The 17,537-nt window shown below is 46.2% G+C and overlaps 5 protein-coding genes across 5 annotated transcripts, besides 5 other annotated features; 1 reads left to right on the forward strand and 4 right to left on the reverse strand.

Moving 5' to 3' along the window:
• Positions 1-1,886: 1,886 nt before the first annotated feature.
• TSTA_049030 (NACHT and TPR domain protein) lies at positions 1,887-6,718 on the reverse strand (the record flags this gene model as incomplete). The annotated part of the gene is made up of 2 exons (XM_002485371.1): positions 1,887-4,785; positions 4,893-6,718. 2 exons carry the CDS (start codon positions 6,716-6,718, stop codon positions 2,289-2,291), a joined length of 4,323 nt encoding a protein of 1,440 aa, XP_002485416.1. The 3' UTR covers positions 1,887-2,288.
• Positions 6,719-8,182: 1,464 nt separating this feature from the next.
• Positions 8,183-8,205: a microsatellite.
• Positions 8,206-10,423: 2,218 nt separating this feature from the next.
• Positions 10,424-10,452: a sequence feature (AT_rich).
• A 407-nt stretch (positions 10,453-10,859) lies between these two features.
• Positions 10,860-11,510: a mobile genetic element.
• A 167-nt stretch (positions 11,511-11,677) lies between these two features.
• TSTA_049040 (uncharacterized protein) lies at positions 11,678-12,419 on the reverse strand (the record flags this gene model as incomplete). Its single annotated transcript, XM_002485372.1, has 2 exons — positions 11,678-12,193; positions 12,231-12,419. 2 exons carry the CDS (start codon positions 12,417-12,419, stop codon positions 11,678-11,680), a joined length of 705 nt encoding a protein of 234 aa, XP_002485417.1.
• Positions 11,720-11,965: a mobile genetic element.
• A 286-nt stretch (positions 12,420-12,705) lies between the features above and the next one.
• Positions 12,706-12,735: a microsatellite.
• A 397-nt stretch (positions 12,736-13,132) lies between these two features.
• TSTA_049050 (uncharacterized protein) lies at positions 13,133-14,044 on the reverse strand (the record flags this gene model as incomplete). The annotated part of the gene is made up of 3 exons (XM_002485373.1): positions 13,133-13,423; positions 13,471-13,523; positions 13,912-14,044. 3 exons carry the CDS (start codon positions 14,042-14,044, stop codon positions 13,133-13,135), a joined length of 477 nt encoding a protein of 158 aa, XP_002485418.1.
• A 782-nt stretch (positions 14,045-14,826) lies between these two features.
• TSTA_049060 (uncharacterized protein) lies at positions 14,827-15,636 on the forward strand (the record flags this gene model as incomplete). Its single annotated transcript, XM_002485374.1, has 2 exons — positions 14,827-15,436; positions 15,479-15,636. 2 exons carry the CDS (start codon positions 14,827-14,829, stop codon positions 15,634-15,636), a joined length of 768 nt encoding a protein of 255 aa, XP_002485419.1.
• A 694-nt stretch (positions 15,637-16,330) lies between these two features.
• Positions 16,331-17,122, reverse strand: TSTA_049070 (short chain oxidoreductase (CsgA), putative; the record flags this gene model as incomplete). The annotated part of the gene is made up of 2 exons (XM_002485375.1): positions 16,331-16,614; positions 16,705-17,122. 2 exons carry the CDS (start codon positions 17,120-17,122, stop codon positions 16,331-16,333), a joined length of 702 nt encoding a protein of 233 aa, XP_002485420.1.
• Between the last annotated feature and the right edge of the window lie 415 nt (positions 17,123-17,537).

The raw sequence follows: 17,537 nt of genomic DNA on the forward strand, positions 1-17,537 counted from the left end.
ATTCATCCCTGAAGGCGTACTGGTTGGTTTTTGGTCTGCGGATGCGAGTGAAAATGGGAGGCGACCAGTATATTGCTTAGTCGAAGAAGACTTTGAATTCGCATATCTCAAAGGAAACACATTCATCCTCGTTATGACGATTTTGATCCCCTGGATGAATTCGGTGACTGGCTGGGCGATGACACAGAAGACGAGGATGCCATGAGCCCAGAAGAGGTGAAAGTGTGGGTAGAAATGATGTGGGAGAGCAGAGTCTTTGCCAGACTCCAAGATATGACATTTGAAGATACTTTTGGCAATCAAGGTATATAAGATAGCAACTGGCAACAGTCAACTCCTTACATCTTATAGTATAGCGATAGAATTCGGGCTAGTGAAATATGAGGCTAGATTGACCTTTGGCAGACGTTATTCATAGATGACATTTAAATATGAAAATACCTCCTTGGTTTTTGCCCGCACACCGGAGCCCGTATGGGACGGCGGCCCGCGTTCGATGGACAAATCATTGTAGCTGCACTATCCCTCATGAGACGAGAGTCCACGGGGGATTGTCAGATTATGATGTCAGATGCTATCCCGTATGGGTCAGCAACCCGCGGGAAACGAAGAAGCCATCATATCCCATGTGAAATGCCATCCCTCAAAAGATCGCTGCCCGCAGGGGATGATAGCCGGCATGCAATGACAACCCGCATGCGAATGTCAAACCGTGGTAACCCATGTGAGCTGCAATCCCACACGGGGTTCAAGCTCCTACGGGCTATCATGGCTTGGCCTTCCCGTACGGGCTGCTACCCCTAGGGGCTTGGAGCTCACATGGAACAGAAAGGACGGAGTGAACCGTGGCAGCCCATAGGAGCTTGAACCCCGTATGGGACAACAGTGATCGTCAAACCGTGGTAGTCCACGAGGACTGTTATTGCAGGGGAGTGACAGGTATTTTCACGGCAAACCGTGGGATGCCGGGTATCGCAGAAGGACCAGAAAACATAGCCAAAACGCATGGGTAGCTTGTAGCGTTATGCTATGAAAAAAAACTACATGAGGTCCCATTGTGAAAGTAGTCAAAAGTAATGAGAGTTAATGTTGGTTTAACTACGGTCCGTATCACGAAGCATAGACGGTAGTAAGACGCGAACACGAAGCGGCCTAATGAGCCTGACAATATGAAGATATCTTGATTCCTAATATTGTGATTGACCCCCAAGAGTAATGGGGACGGGGGATAGCTAACTAGATATACGCGGCACGCATGTGTAAAGAAATCGGTGGATGGATCGTATAGACTCAGAGGATTGATATCGTTCAGTAATAGTGATCAATGATCAGTTGCTTGTCAGTATTAATAAGGAGATGATTCGATGCGTTGAATCTCTGTGTATTGCTTGTCTCTCTAGTTACATACAACTCAGGGGTTGAGACTATAATTAGCCTCGGAATCACTAGTCATCACGTGACCTTGTGATCATATTCTTTACACATGTGCCGCGTCAGACTAACTATATCCGGTGCCGAAACGTGTAGGGTTTGATATTCACGTTCCGACAGTTAAAAATCATGGGTAGCAAAAATCGTGGGTTGTATTGCAAACAAGAAGAACGAAAAACGTTAAGATCGAATAACTGTGATTGATTATCATTAAGTGGGTCCGTTCGACCCCGTTAGCCAGTCTGGCCAGAAGACACTAACTATCAATATAGCCACCTTCAGGCTCGCTTCGTCGACCTGCTGCGGTCGATAAGAGAGATTCAGGTCGCTCGCAGCCTATCAACCAGCATAAGTTGCCTTGAATTCGACACTACACTGCCTGAAATGCCGTCATCCTGCTTCAACAGCCACTTTGACATCGCGCAATACCCAGAAAATTCATGCAAGTGAAAACCGCCTCGTTCGCGCTCCTGAGGCGGTCCACAGCTAATGCATCGCAGAAGCCTGGCACTATAAATATAGCAAGATTTCGAAGTTTGCCCTTGGTATATTGTTCTTCGCAACACAACTCTATACCTCGTGCAATTGACAATCGAACCCCTTGTTCTTGATAATATTATATACCTAATGTATATAATCAGTCCATTGGCCCCTCAAGGTTAGGAAAACAATTAACAACTTCTACCTTCTGAAACTCTGTACGAATCGCAACTAAATACATGGTCGAACCGTGTTGCGGTTCGGGTACTGACTAAGCAGCCCTAGGGCGAAACGAACCACGTGATCTAGCTTCCGTAATGAAGCTATCCCCGTTTCTAAGTTCTCCGCCTTACATATCCAAGGTATTGCCAACACCACTATGACCAAGCCTTCCTGAGGCTCTCTAACCACTCGCGATTAACCTCCACCGCTGGATTATCCGCATTCCAAACCACCGCCTTCTCCTTCAACTCCCCTGGGACAGGCAAAAACTTCATAAACGGGTGATCTTTATTACACTTTCTCAGCGGAAGCTCGCCTTTCTTAGCCATCTCAATACACTCCTCGCAGAACTGGGTGTCATAACAGCAGGTGCAGTACCAAACCTCTTTGTAACCACCTGGTTTCTGGTAGTTATCAGTTGAGCATGGCCCGTCGCAGGTGAAGAAGTTAGTTTCCTTCGGGTATCCGCATTCTGCGATCTCATCAGCGGCATCAGGATACGTGAAGCCCATGCCGAGCGCGACGTTGGCCGCCCTGGCGTTGTCGAGATCACCTGCGGCAATAAGCGCAATGACGAGGTCGTCGTAGGCCTGGAGGTCGTTGCCCAGGTCGTCGTCGCAGAGCAGGTCGATGCCTTGAAGCATCCTGGGCTTGAGACAAGCTTTCCAAGTTGACTCCTCAGCGGCACCAGTCTCGCGCAGGTAAGACCCTAGAAGCACAGCGGCGGGCGCGATCTTGTATGTGCTGCTACCTTCGTCCGCGATAGCCAGGGCACGGAGCTTGTCCACAAATTCCTTGTCTTCTCGGCCGTCTTTGTGTGCTTGCCGCGCTTTCTCAGTGTAGATACCAGCGAGGTATTCCTCTATACTGTCACGAGATTCTTCGAATTTAATGCGCCTCTCTTTGCTTAGTTTCCCGCTGAAGCTGGGTGCTGCGATACGCTCAAGTAACTCCAGCGCAGCGTCGCTGGTTGGGTAGAAGTTGAGCATAAACTCAGCGCACCAGACCGCTGCCCACGGCATCGTTTCCAATATATTCCATTTAGGGTTAAGGACTGCGTCAATCCAGGGCTGGACAATCTGTTCTGCATCGTGGTGCATCCAAAGTGGAATACCGATTTCCTTGTACATGTAGTTGAGGCCTAGGAACATAGGCATGCCGTAATTAGTAGGAAGTCGCGACATATCAACGAGGATCTTGTGCACTCGATCGTAGTCGTGTAGCGCGAACAGTGCCCAAATATACACCGACACCATCTGAAACGCACCTGCATTGAATTCGCGTGGCATTGGCTCATAGTCCTCGGCTGCCCACTTGACGACAGATTCGTAGTCATCCTTCTCCAGTAGGAAAGCTACGAGGTTGGCCTTCAGTCGGGCTCTGGACACTTTCAGGCTCTCTGGAACATTCTCCATCGCCTTTTCCAGAGACTTAGTCGCTTCGTCGAAATTGTCTCGTCGCGAGCACCATCCGAATCCCTCGAGAGCGTCCCAGCAAGTTGGGTCAACTTCAAGTGCTTTTGTGAAAAGCTCCGCCCCCCGGTCGAAGTAGTCGGCGGCATATAGAAACCAACCGTGTGCTGAGTACCAATATTGCGTTTTTTCGATGTCGAAGCTGTTGACTACCTTCTCGTAGATCGTCTCGTCAAACACCGGATACTGGTAGGAGAACAGCGGATTGACGTTCAAGTCTTCCGCTCCTGTTGAGCCAGTTTCATCCAACAAAGCCCAGGCCCACGGGATCCACGAGAAGGACATGAGATGTACTCGATTCTCGTAGAAGAGATCATTAGGACCAATCCTCATCAACCACAACTTCGCAGCTGTTGCGGCAAGAGGTCGAAAAAATTCCTTGTGAGATTCGATCGATTTCTGAATCCACTCCCACTGCTCGCTTGAAAAGTCCTCTTGTTTAGCAGTCGCGAGCCAATACTTCCTGAGCATGGATACAAAGGTCGCGTCCTTGAAGAAGTATAGCAACGTCGCATAGTATTGACAGACCAGCATGCCTCTGATCAGCCCATTGAGAGCTGTAGAATCTGTGAATAGGGTGACGATGGTTTTCACGGCGTCAGCCTTCTCAGAGTCCGTAAGGCCAACTTCATTTGCTGACGTTAGATGGCTGCTCCAGTTTTGGCAGGAGTAATTGAGAAAGTCTGGCCTTTTGCCTGTGTTAGCATAATTGGTCCCAAATTCGATGATGCGATTCATGCAAACGTTAGCTATGTGGAGGTCAGCCAATCTGGGATCAACGTAGATTGGCATGGAGCCAGTGTGAGCATCGAGGCTGATGTTGCGGTGTTGAACAAGGAAATCTCGAATGCTGGCATGTGCAAAGCGAACATGGGTATCAGTAAACCGCTTGAAAGTCTCTTCGCTGAATTCTTCGACGGGCTGTGGCTTTCCGCCCTCATCCGCAGGTTTTCCCGCATGAACATCGACCCCAGAGTCATCCGCTTCATCGTCCGAAATTTCGTCGATGTCAAAGTCATCGTCGTCTCCACCATCGTCACCTACGCCAGGGTCGGGACTTGCCTCAGGCTTTGATGCGTTGGCTGCTGGCCATTCTCCTTGAACCAATGACTCGCTCCCTCCGCTCAACTTGAAAATGGAAGCAAATTTTCCCCGGAGGCGCGCCTCCAAAGCATCGTATCTGTTCGCAGTTAGCTCCCAATCCAACCATGTGGGCCTTTTATTTTTCGCGAAGGCCATATCGGAGGCGTCTTACTCGACTCTCTTTTCGGAATAGGTGCGACTTACGGTTGACCAGTCCGGACTTTCAGCACGGCATAAAGCTGGCTAACTGTAATCCACGACTTTGAAAACGCAACCCAAAGCAATAGCTCATTCAAGTCCCCCTTGTCCACATCCTCATTAAGCAACAGCTTATCAAAAACATGCGCAATCATAGCATCGAGCTGCGGTGGCGCCTCCTCAATAGCGTCGAAAACCGCATTCTTGCGCTCCTTGTCATGAATCTGATCCATGATGAGCACTACCTTGAAGAACATGCCGTCCGCCTTGTCCAGCACCTTCTCGCGGATATCGCGGGCAAGCTTCGCCGCGGCCTTTTTGTCGCGGAGCCGCTTGATCTGCTTCACGACGAGAACGTCTGTCAGGCGCTTCTTGATGTATTGCGCTATGTCTCCTTCATTGCGGCTTCCTATGTCCACCTTGGCCATGATTCGGCTGAATTTGGGCAACAAGAATTCCGACAAGTCTGGACGACTGAAAAGAGCGCAAGAAAGGCGGTTCCCGAACTTCGAGCGATCAGTCAGCTCTTCGAGAAGCGAAAAGAGATCTTTAACCATTGATCGCGGTGCCTCGTCTAGGCCATCAAGAAGGATGATGACGGCGTTTGAGATACTCCTATCTTGACCATAGAAGTCCATGAATAAGTTTTTCCACAACAGCCGTGGAGTTGCCACGGAGTCTGGCTTTGATAAAACTTTCACTGCAAAGTTCCTAAAAATATTGTCGTTCTGGGCGATTTGATAGGCCAAGGTCTTCAGCAGGTTTAAGAGGTCTCGCAGAGCGTCGTCGTCCTCTTTCGTGAAGAAGTAAACCACTGAGGTCCGGTTCGGATGCTTCGGATCTTGAGGATACTCACCCCTCAAAGACGTAATGAGCGTGGAGGAGAGGCAAGACTTCCCAGTGCCCGGTCCACCGGATACCCATAGAAGTGGCATTTTTTTCTCTCTCCAGCGCTTGACAGTGCTGTCGATCAGGAGCCAGTCGCCTGTTTTCTCTAACGTCGATTCGATATACTCGTGGTAGATGGCAGTGTTCTTCTTGTGCGCCACAGTGAGCAAGTTCTCGTCCAATAGCGCCTTGGCCTCGGAGGACCTCGCAGAGATGGACAGATCGTCCAACTTTTTTACCGCTTCCTCGGTAGCCTCCAAGGCCTGTTTCGTAGTCTTGTCAATCTCGATAGTTTTCTGCTCGACCCTCTGGGTCGTTGCGTAAGAGATGGCCTGGACCAGCGCGCGTTCATCCTCGAACAGCTTCCCAAGTTTGCCCAACGATCCCTTGACCTCATCGTCCTGCCCGAGAAATAGTACAGCCCCGTATTTCTTGAAGCGACCAGTCTTCATGACGGTCTCAGCGCGCGCAAGGATCTCCAACAGACAAGTGAGGATCGCAATGACCTTGGCACGCAAAACCTTATTCATGGCTCCTCCACCGACATACTGCTCGAGTCGTTCCGTGAAGCCGCCAAGCTTCTCGAACAACTCCTCAATCCAGTCGTAGCAATCCGAGACTCCGCCGGCTGCCTTGACAAGGAAAACGACGGCACCGAAAAAGGTCGATGCCGGTGCAAATGGCGTTAGCGAAAGGGCACTTTGAGCGATACCGGACAGCGCGATGAAGGGCTTAACGGCTTTCTTCAGGACATTGGTGAATTTGGGCTTTTTGTTTCTGAAAGTGCCGAATTTAATCGACTCCTCGTCGATTTGGTCGAAGAGGTCGTCGACCTTGTGCAGGCGCAACAAGAGCTTCTTGTCTTCGGGGCTCCTGTTAGTCGTGCCCATGTACTTGTCGACTGCTTCATTCCAAAGTTGATCGAAGGTGACGTCGTCAGACATTTCGTGCGATATACTATAACGGCCAAACTGTGATTGACACGGTTGGGAAATAGTCGCTGGTCAGGCGTGTGGAGTATGTAAACTTGGTTGATCCTGTCCATAAGATACATTCTCTGCACTCTAAGTCTTCAAAATAGCCAAAGCCATCTTCATTTTAATCGATTTTCACCCCGCCTGCCACGTGACGCCTATCTGCAAGGCTATCACATGCATGTCGTGCATGCGCCCAGTGGCATGCATAGGAGATTTATCGCCTTCGAATTTTTGGACGCAACATGCGGTCGGTACGGCATCAATATTGTATTCTGTTGTCTACGCCCTCCTGGGAAATGATCGCTTAGATATCATGATAAGTGTAGTTTACAATGACCTAGGTTTGGCCACATCGGTGTTTCGTATAGTACAAGCGAACATTCTAGAACACTGAAAACTTGAGGAGCTTAACCGTATACGAACTAGTTTGCTTCAAGTATGGATTAGAAAAAAAAATCTAGTGTGTTCATGAGGGAAATTGGTTTTGCAAAGGAGGGTACCAGCACTAGACTCATTGAATTTGCACATCGACTTGATATTTCTGCTGCTTGTTTTTGTTTTTTCAGTTTCCATGTAATAAGGGTGCGCCTTGAACCCATCAATGTCATTTCTAGAAACTTAAGCCTACGCTAGCCCAGTTGAGGTTAAGGCTCGAAGATCTAAGAGTGCCCTTACATCTATATGCATGAACACTGGTGTGCACGGACACCAGCTGGGCTTGTATGTTTCTAGAAAAAAACTGTTGAATATCCTGGTGGCTGAAACGACATGACAGGGATGTGAGGCTCAACATATATGTATATATATATGAGGGTTGACTCACCTGTATCTAACTGATAATAACAACAATATTATCACCTTCAAGTGCAACCTACTTCGACAAAAACAACAGTGCCTTTACGCCTGAGTGTATTGGCACTACCTAAGAGCATCCGCACTATTCTCGTGCTCTTACTGCATAGTGTCTTTACAAACTTTTATTGCTTCTGCGCAGCTTTTGTGTCCTAGCACTTTTGTGTGTCCACATAGTAGTGTGATTGCATTCAAGTGTTCCTACACTACAAGGTGTCTGCACTATTTGACAGGCTCTGCTCTCAGAGTCTAGACACACCTTTGATTTACGACTTTTCATAAATTTATGGTTGTCTCGGCATTTCAGTGCCTTTGCTCCTTGCTGCCTTGACTAGTGGAACTATGCAACACAGCTTGTAGCCCCTGACGGCAGGCTCAGAAATGGAATTTACCTGCCTCGGAGTTATAGAAAAAGAGTACTATGTACATAACATACACAAACGGAAAATTTTGATTAGCTAGACAACGACGTCAGTGGCTTTTGTCTTCTCGTCTTTAGCGATCTAGGTCAGCCCAAGAGAATCTCAATTAAATGAATAGGAAATATTGCTAATGTAGCGGGAGGCAGGGTGAATAAAACCATCCATCTATCCATCCATCCAGCTGTATGGGTTTCTTCGAAGTAAGCAATCCGGCCATTCTGCTGATATAGGTGGCGTGGCTATTATATGTATGCACATTCCCAAACCCTCTTCCGTTGTTTCAGGTATTGAGATATATGCAGTACGGGTTTATGAGCCCAATCTCGTGAGAGCCGTGAACCAGAGTGTCTTGAATGAGTCGCTGTCTCGGAACAGCTCTCTTGTGGTAAAGGGTGCTACAGAAGGATTGTCTCAAGACAATTTTCTTGAGATCAATTGTTTGGAAGAGTGGGTCCGAGACTTTTAGCCAAAGACATGGCTTTTAGATGTATATATAATCTATACCAGGCAGCATAGAACAAAGTCTGTCATGTGCCATTCGTCCAAATGAATTAGATTATATAAGACAGTGCAAAAGCCACCGGGTGCTGAGACGCGAAAACGCCACTAAGCTTGCCACTACGCAAAACCGGATTGAACGAATGTTTTGTGGATCATTCAAAGTAGGTGCTGTTCGACCTACTAGGTAGTACATATTGCTTGTCATTTGCATCAGATAATCCGGCGAGTCTGGTTCTCAATCTTTGATAGGAATATGAATATGCTTCTGGCTAGGGCCCGCTTGGCGTAGATAAGTGACTGATTGAGCTCGGAATGTTTTTTTAGCAGAGCTGTGATCCCAGGATACGTCACGTTAATCACGGTACTATGTATGCCTGAGGCATGAGGAATTTCTATTGGTCAACCCCTAGGTACACTCCGCCTATGCGGGTCTGGGCCGCTTTTGTGGGGAGGCTGCGCGCTAGCCAAATGCCCTACATATCGCAAATTGGTAGCGCTGCTCAGGGCGCAGCGCATGGAAGAATTATCATGAGTGAAAATTCCCCTGAGGGTGCCAGTGCCACAGGGTAAATTACCCATGAGGCATCCAATGCCCTGAGGGTGCCTGTGCCACAGGGCAAATTAGCCATGAGGCATTCAATGCCCTAAGGATGCTTGTCCACGAGGAATAATCACCCCCAGGAGGAAATGGAACACCCCGGCCATCTTTTACAACCCTCCCATTCTTGTGTGTTCGGCGGTACGTAGTTTCTGGTTGTTAGGAGGAAACGGGGTTAATCTACTGTCGATAGCTAGACTGATCATCGTGATGGTGTTAAGCATGTAGCATGCACAAATTAGGCTTCAGCTGTGACGGTCAGCAATGAGGTTATTCGCAAAGTTCGAGTTGCGCAGTCACGTGATAGGGTTACGTAGGAGGGTTCGTGATCCTGTCACGTGATCACGAAACAGTACATCTCGTTTGCAGATAGCCTCATGTTCCTAGTTTTTTTCTTTCTTTCTCCATGTTTGGTTTTCTTGTACTTAGCTTCCAATATGACTATTGAATGAGCCCTCACATCAGTACATATTATATGGGCAACTCCACCGGACATCAACATGTACTCCGTACAGTAACCCCACGCCAGTCTGCTTGCGATGTGTATTTATCACATTCCATGCTAGCCTAGACACTGGAGTGTTCCATGACATTTTTATTCTGAAGCTGAACTTTTCGTCTCTCCTTTCCACTTTCTGGTTTGAAATGTCAACCAAAGGAGTTAGTGGTTGCACATCCGGCTTCGTTCTCAGAAAGGCATCGACAGCAGATTGCTCTTCTCCAAAGAACATATTTTCACCCCGTCAAATCGAGCCAGAGCCAGAGCGAAAGAATGCCTCGGAGTAATTTAGCCTCAGGGTACAGACAACCTCAGGGCAGAGAATGCCTCGGGGCAAATTAAGCGCTGCGCCCAGCGCAGCGCTTAAGAGTTTGTGATAAGTACCGTCCTTCACCGCCTGATGCACGGAACCACCTGATGCTGTCGGATTAGCCGGCTCATTCCAGGCCAATCCTGAAAGTGTCTTTACTAGGATCAAAGAAAAGAAGCGACTAGCAAGATTGTGTGTATATTGGGTTCTGTCTCTCTGTCCCTGTCTAATACATCAGGTTCAATGCCGGGTCCTTTATAGACACTTTTGGCGGGGTCTTTTGTGAGCTATCATGAGGGGTAAACTATCAGGGCTATATTGAGCCCTGATAAGAAGATGACTCCTTATTTGCTGAAGTGTAGGTAGCTTGAGGTGACTGGTTGACCTGATCAAATAGCCTATCTTCTACATCGCCGGATATCCCGGTTATCTGACAGATGCACGGTTTTCGCGATAGGCCATGTAAACTATTTTGAAGCTTTACAACACCATATAATAGTAAAAATAAAATAATAATTTGTAGTATTACTAAATAAACAACTGCAAATCTAATGAACTAATTTTTACCTAGCGATAACGCTGGGGGAGTCGAATCTGGCGGCCTCGGCGATTTGTAGTAATAACCTCATCAATAACCTCATCCTTGACCTCACTACTCTGTTTGGGATTCAATTTCTTTGAATTTGGGTTTGTTCGGTTTATACAGGGCTTCGCTTAGCTAGGGCATCTTTTTGAAGCTGTAAGTCTGCTTCCTTAGCTGCTTTTTGCTCAAGCTTTTGGCGTTGTTTTTCAGCAGCCTGTTGCGCGCGTTATTCTCGTATTTGTTGACGGATTTGAGCCCTTTTTTGCTTTTCTTGCTCTCTACCTTCCTTTAGAAGCTGTTGTTGAAGTCTTTTATCATCTTTTCTAGCGTTTTCCTGCGCGGCTTGATCCTCTTTTTGTTGCTGTAGTTCTCGGGCTTGCTAAACCTGTGAAGTGCTGAAAAAGATTGTACCACCTTCCTTTTCATTAGGTAAATCCAATAATAATGGCTTTTTCCTAATCCGGCGCTTTTTCTCTCTTTCAAGAGCCATCTATAGGCTCTTAAGACGTAATCTGAACGGTACAACCTCTGTAGAAATTTGTATAACCGTATTGGTTAGCTTTTTCATGTTTTTGCTTGGATTTTTGCCCTCAACCACTTCAACAAATTGACGAATATATCTCCAATTTTCAGCTGAGAGAATTGAAGCTGTAGAACTAGCTGAACTTGGCCGGCTGGTGGGTTTCTCATTATATCGCTGTAAAATGATCTCCGGATTGAAAGGAATCAAGCCCGTATTTTTGGAGGCAGAGCTAATATTTTTCTTAGTAAAAGATAATTCCCAACTCGTCCAGAAAAGCCGAAAAAAGTCGCGTTTAGTAATACGGCTAAAGCCCTGGCTTTCATCAAGAAATTTGCGTAAAGCCATCGTATAATAAGTGGCAAGAGGTCCAAACAAGCCAACATCAAGAGTCTGTAAAGTATGTGTCGCATGTGTCGGAAATATTGCCAATAAGATCCTGTTTCTATCACAATATTCAATAAATCTCATATTGACGAGAAAAAACTCTTTTTTCTTTTGTCATAACCCCAATTGCAAAGCCCTTCTCATCCATATTGTAAATCTGATTTGGCCGAAGATTATATTGCTCAATTTTCTGGTTTATAAGCTCAAAATATAGAGCATAACTCCATGCACAATCCGCTCTTTTTCGATTGTTCTCAATGCCCGTAGAATAGCGAGAAATCAACGCATTTGGATGCTTCTAACCAGCGAGAAACCCAGCTCTTTCCGGGCTTTCTACTGGTTATCTTATGCGCGAAATTTGCAATCATTGAAGGCGTAGGTGGTATACCGTGCTCACAGAGCATATCTATCCATTGTACAAGCTTTTGAGACTGTTGGTTATTGAGTAATCGTTGATTGTTGTATTGCTCCTCTTTTGAGCCCGTAACACCTCGGTATCTTCTCGAGAGCGTTGAACAATTAACACCAAACATTTTTGCAGTCAAAGTGGAATTCATCTGTTTGTCTTCTTCCAAGAAATTCAAATATTCAATCGCATCCTCAATTGCACCCATTTTGACTGATTTATCGCGCTTTGAAATCTGTATTGTTTTTCGTGTTTTGACGCGATACCGTGCATCAGGTGGTTCCGTGCACCAGGCGGTGAAGGACGGTACAGTATCGTACTTAGAGAGCGCTTTTCGTTCTTTCATGAAAGTATACCGCAATACCTGACCATATAAGCTTTTCAACCTCTTTTAGTTATACTATCAATTTGTCTTCTTCGGGATTGTACTCGTTACCTTTCAATGATACAATCAGCCAATCAGAGCGAGCCACACACTTTAGAGAAGGATCCACCGAATAGGGGCTAAAAGAAAGTCTCCCACCTTTACGGTACTTAGAGGACGACAAGAATAACAACAAGGATAAAAGATTCCATACTTTTGCATACATAATTTGATACGTTGAGATATACCGCTAAAGATTGTTACGTTCAATCCAACAGCATGCACCGGTACAAATTGAAAATTCTACTCTGTAACGTTAGGCAACTTATCGATGACAAGCCTGATCCGCAGACATACGAAGCTAACTTTGCACAGAGAATGTACTACATCGGCCTTAATGGCTAGAGTTCCAAATCATGTTATTATGGATTTATTTATTCCATGATATGCCTACTCAGATGCTCAGAACCAGGAATTTAATGGACGAGCTCATAGTGGAGTCATTCCTCAAATAGCACTAGCCCTAGCCCTAGCCCTAGTCCAACCAAAATAGGAAAGTTTCCATCCAAAATTTTACCTAATTAGGTAGCAGATATCGAGACTCAAAATTTGCTTCGTGGAAGACATTCGAAGAGATAAGTGCATTTCAGGAAGCTGAAGAAGCGATGCAGGCCGTTAGAAATGCTCTCGCTACACTACCTGATAACAGCTCTATGGAAGGAGGTACCCTGACGGAAGACTATTTTATACAATTCATTCTATACTGCCAGATATAAACAACACAATACAATATCAAGAGACGTCTCTTGTCCTCCAGTAGCTATTCCTCCATGACCACATCCAGAATTGATTATGATCCGAGTTTCATCCCTGCCCGGTCCTTCCCGCTCTATTATCTCGGACTGTTTCCCTTCCCTGTCTCGCCTGTTGCCGAGGTGACTATGCTGCACCCCCTGCTGTTTTCTTCAATTCGCTCATCTGAAGCCTTTTCCAATGGCCCATGAAACCAACTAGGGTAGCAATGCCGAACGCAGCAAGCGTGATTGCAAAGACAGCTTTCAGGCCTACCATGTACGCATCAATGACAAGAGGTACCTGTGCTGTCGTAAATGCTTCACGAATCTGCGCAGCTCCGATTCCGAGAGCCGTTCTCTTGGCATGCCACATCTTAGTTTGAAGAACACCCGTGGTATAGAGCATATCTCTATAAGCACCATCGACGTTACATAGCTAAATATGCTCTTCTCGTATTCCATCTAGTTTCTCCAACGACAAACTTCATCGCTTGGTTCGTGAGTCCTGAGACACGGTTCCTCAACTACGACTTCCTCTGGACAAATAAGGATGTCTATGAGCTTAAGGCTGAGCTAATGAAAATGTATACAGTTTGACATCGTGATATAGATGGCCAATTGAGACTGCGAAATAGATATCTCAAAAGGCCATCGCAATATTACGCATAATCGGGAGACATTATCGTCAAAAATAACTTGTTGAGAACCTTTGTACAGAGAATTAGTCGTATGTAATTAAATAGCTAAAGTTATTGCATCCAGAAGGGTACATAACAGCTGTCAGCCGGAAAATATGCCTCATGCACCATTCAAGTTGCTAACCCTAAAACAAATTTCCGGTGTTCATCAACATTGCAGGTAACTGGGTAAGGTTGTACTTAGTAGGGCAAAGATGAAGCTTCCATAAAAGTCATTTGTCAGTACCGTCGGCCGAATGCTGACCCACGCCCTCCTCTTCGTCTTCGACATCTCCGAACTCCTTTTTATCAAACCTCCAGAAAGAGGAGAAGTCCGGGGCTAGGAATTGAAAATCCAAAGGCGAACGCTCGAAGTTCATGTACTCAGTTGATTACGAAATTCTGCTGAAGCGATCGAGCTAACACATTCAGTATCCGAAGATGAATGCGCGCTAGGGCGAAAACCCAGCAAAGATCCGAGAAGTTCGAACAGGGACTCACAGTTGTCGAGAATGCAGATTGCGAAAAGTCAAATGCACTTTTGCATCTCCAAAGAATACCATCTGCATTACCTGCCACCGTGGAGGAACGCAATGTGTCAGTCAAACAGTCGTAACGGCAGATACTGTCGACCACATTTGTGCACAGGGACAGACTGAGCAGATACTTTGGAAATCCGCCAACACCTCTGTCTGATAATAGAAGGTCTGCTTCTATTTTAGTGCCGATCATCTGCACATGCAAGTATCACTCAGGCACTCCTTCGTGTCCTCCCTTCCAGGAAAGATGTCGAGATTCTGCTTGGAAAGATCTTCAGAATTTCCACAATTTTCTACCAGTCCAACTTTAAAAGCTCAACATCAGCAGAACTACAAAAAGAACGGATTCCTTTGCGAAGTCTACTATATCCAGGAGCTCATCCTGTCTTGTTGGTTAGACAGATGTTGGTATTCGCAGCATATTATAACATATCCCTCTGACTGCAGAAATCCCCGGATTCACAAAACAGCATCACTTAATTATGGAAGAACTTGCAGAGTCTGCAATCAGTATGGTTACAATAAATGATGTTCTGCTAAGCACTTTAGAAGGTCTTGAGAATGTTATCTTCGAAGGCTATTATCATGTGGATAGCGGCAATATTCGACGAGCTTGAATAACAATGCGTCGTGCTGTCACGGCAACACAACTGATGGGTCTGCATGAGCGGCGCCATTACCGCTTCAAGGTCCTCAATGATGATAACGGCCTTGATCCTGTCAATATTTGGAACTGTATTGTCTCTATGGAAAATATCATGTTTCTAGTACTGGGTCCGCCGTCGAGTACTGGCGGTACAACTTCAAACCCTGCGATGGAGAAAGTAGCAGCTACATCATCAACGACCGCCCCTTCTCTGCGAAACCAAAGCAGTAACATTTTGCCAACACTCATCATACATGCAACATCTAAGATACTTAAACGGAACCAACTCTACATACCGCAGCAAACATTCGATATGACCCGAGAGATAGATCAAGAACTCATCAAGATGACCGAACAGCTACCGTCTTCATCCTGGAGACCACCATCACTTGCAGGGCTCGAGTTAGATTCAGTGCAGGCATTTTGGGAAGCCCGCAGAGCATGGGACCACATGTACTACTACACCATTGTGAACCAGCTCCATCTACCATACACGTTATGTATGCGCCATACCCCCCGCGTAATCTACTCCAGCATGGCCTGCGTCAATGCTAGCCGCAAGATACTCATCCGACAGATTGCCATCCGTACATTCAATCCGCACTAATTACGCTCTCGAATGGGTGGAGACTTTGTGGCCCTGATTGCGGGAATGACCTTGATACTGGCACATCTTGTAAGCCACAGTCATGACGAGAACGACAAATTCAATAGCGATAACGTTCTTGTACACCAGCGATCGAGTGACCGTGTGACTTTGGAACAGGCCCTGGAATGCATGAAGTAAATTTCAGGATCGCAGGAGGACCTACTTGCTACAAAATGTGTTTCCCTTCTCAAAGATTTGTTGGCTATTGAGAGACATGCCGCTACTACTGCACAAGAACATAGCTTCAACGGCATGTGCAATGACAGTTCTGGAAACGAGTTGACAATTAAAGTGCCATATCACGGTATAATTAGAATTACTTCAAGGAGCATCACGAGCACAGAGTATTCGAAGACGGGGCAGGATCATACTTAGACTCCTCCAAAGAGGTTACAATTGGTGGCATCGGCTCAATCCATCTGCAAAGTACGGGGCTTTCATGTTTGAGACCTCATGTTAACGATAATAATGGGAATATTGCAGCTCCAATTCCACTTTAAAACGGCAGTACCAACAACGACCGCTCAGGGAGGGAGTATCGACTCAACATGTAACACCTGGTACTGAAGTCCCGTCAGGAAATCACTTTCTCGACCAAGATAAAATGGTCCCCGATGCGAGGGCCAGCTTAGATGATTGGGTGTTTCAAAGATTTGATACTGCATTCTTGATACTCTGATGTGTGGAGCTGGAGAGCAGCAGGAAAATGGGACTGAATGATACTTCCTTTTTGGGCTTAGTTAGGGCTCGGTATTGTTCATTGTCCTCAGTTCCTAGCATACATGTGCTTTGTCTCCCAGACACCTCCAAGGCAAATTACTAATAATCCAATTTACCAAGGCGGATTCTCCCCCGTATAAAAACCCTCAAACCCCTCTACACATATATCCCTAAACACCCCATTATCCCGTTCAGGCTTTGCTTCCAACACAATCCTCACCACTTCCCTTGCACCAACGTCAGGTCTCAAATGAGCATGCTCACCACCCAGATCCGTCTGTAACCAACCAGGACTAATCTCAAAGACCGTAAACCTCTCCGAGGCCAATTCGGCGGCATATTGAACCGTTAACATGCTCAGGGCTGCTTTTGAAATTTTGTATGCTGTACAAGGGACTGCGGAGAGTTTGAGGCCCCATGTAATAGAGCCCAGGGTGCTGGATATGTTTACTATCTTTTTGGTATTATCAGCAGTTTTATTATTACCGCTGCTACTGTTCTCCTCGCGTAGTAGAGGCAAGAAAGCGGCCGTAACGCGATGCACACCCATCACATTCGTCGCAAAAGTAGTCTCCAGATCTGCAGCAGTCATTGCACTTGCTTTTCCCGAGTTCTCGCCCAATCGTCCCGCATTATTGATCAGAATATCAATCCCACGGCCAGAACTGAGTTGGTTAACATTGTGAACTGCGGCCGCAACGCTGCTGGCATCCGTGACATCTAGCTGTACATGATGTACGCGACCATTTGAGGAATTGATTAATTCTGATAGTGCTTCGGGAGCAGATGAGGCGCGAGTCGTTGCATAAATTGTTCCGATAATTGTTGAAGGGAGGGTGAGAATATGTTCGACTAATGCTAGTCCTAGGCCGCGAGATGTGCCGGTGATCAGGACGGAGGCCATTGTTTCTCGTTCGTATTTAAGATGACTCGTGAGTGTTCAAGTCAATGCAGGCCCAAAGATTTTGTAGTCATTCAACTTGGCTATTTTATATACATACCTAGATACCAATCTCGTCCGGAGTTTATATACCTTACATCCGTGCTGTCTCTGATCGTAAGCCGACTTCTTGAATCCGACCCTACACCTGCTCGATTTAGAAATGATTGCAATCGTTTCTGAGTAATAAGGACTATCTCATATGTAATCTGAGGAAAGATTTGTGCGAGAGTATGTACATGGCTTTGGTTGCTGATTAATTGGCATTGTATATGAGCTCCCGAGGTCATTCCCAGGTTTGTCAACTGGCCTTGATAACTATTACTAATGCTTGTTAATTGAACAAGTAATATCAGCTTGTAATGTATGTTGTTGATCT

Source organism: Talaromyces stipitatus, genomic scaffold (genome assembly GCF_000003125.1).
Source record: "Talaromyces stipitatus ATCC 10500 scf_1105507295515 genomic scaffold, whole genome shotgun sequence".
NCBI lineage: Eukaryota > Fungi > Ascomycota > Eurotiomycetes > Eurotiales > Trichocomaceae > Talaromyces > Talaromyces stipitatus.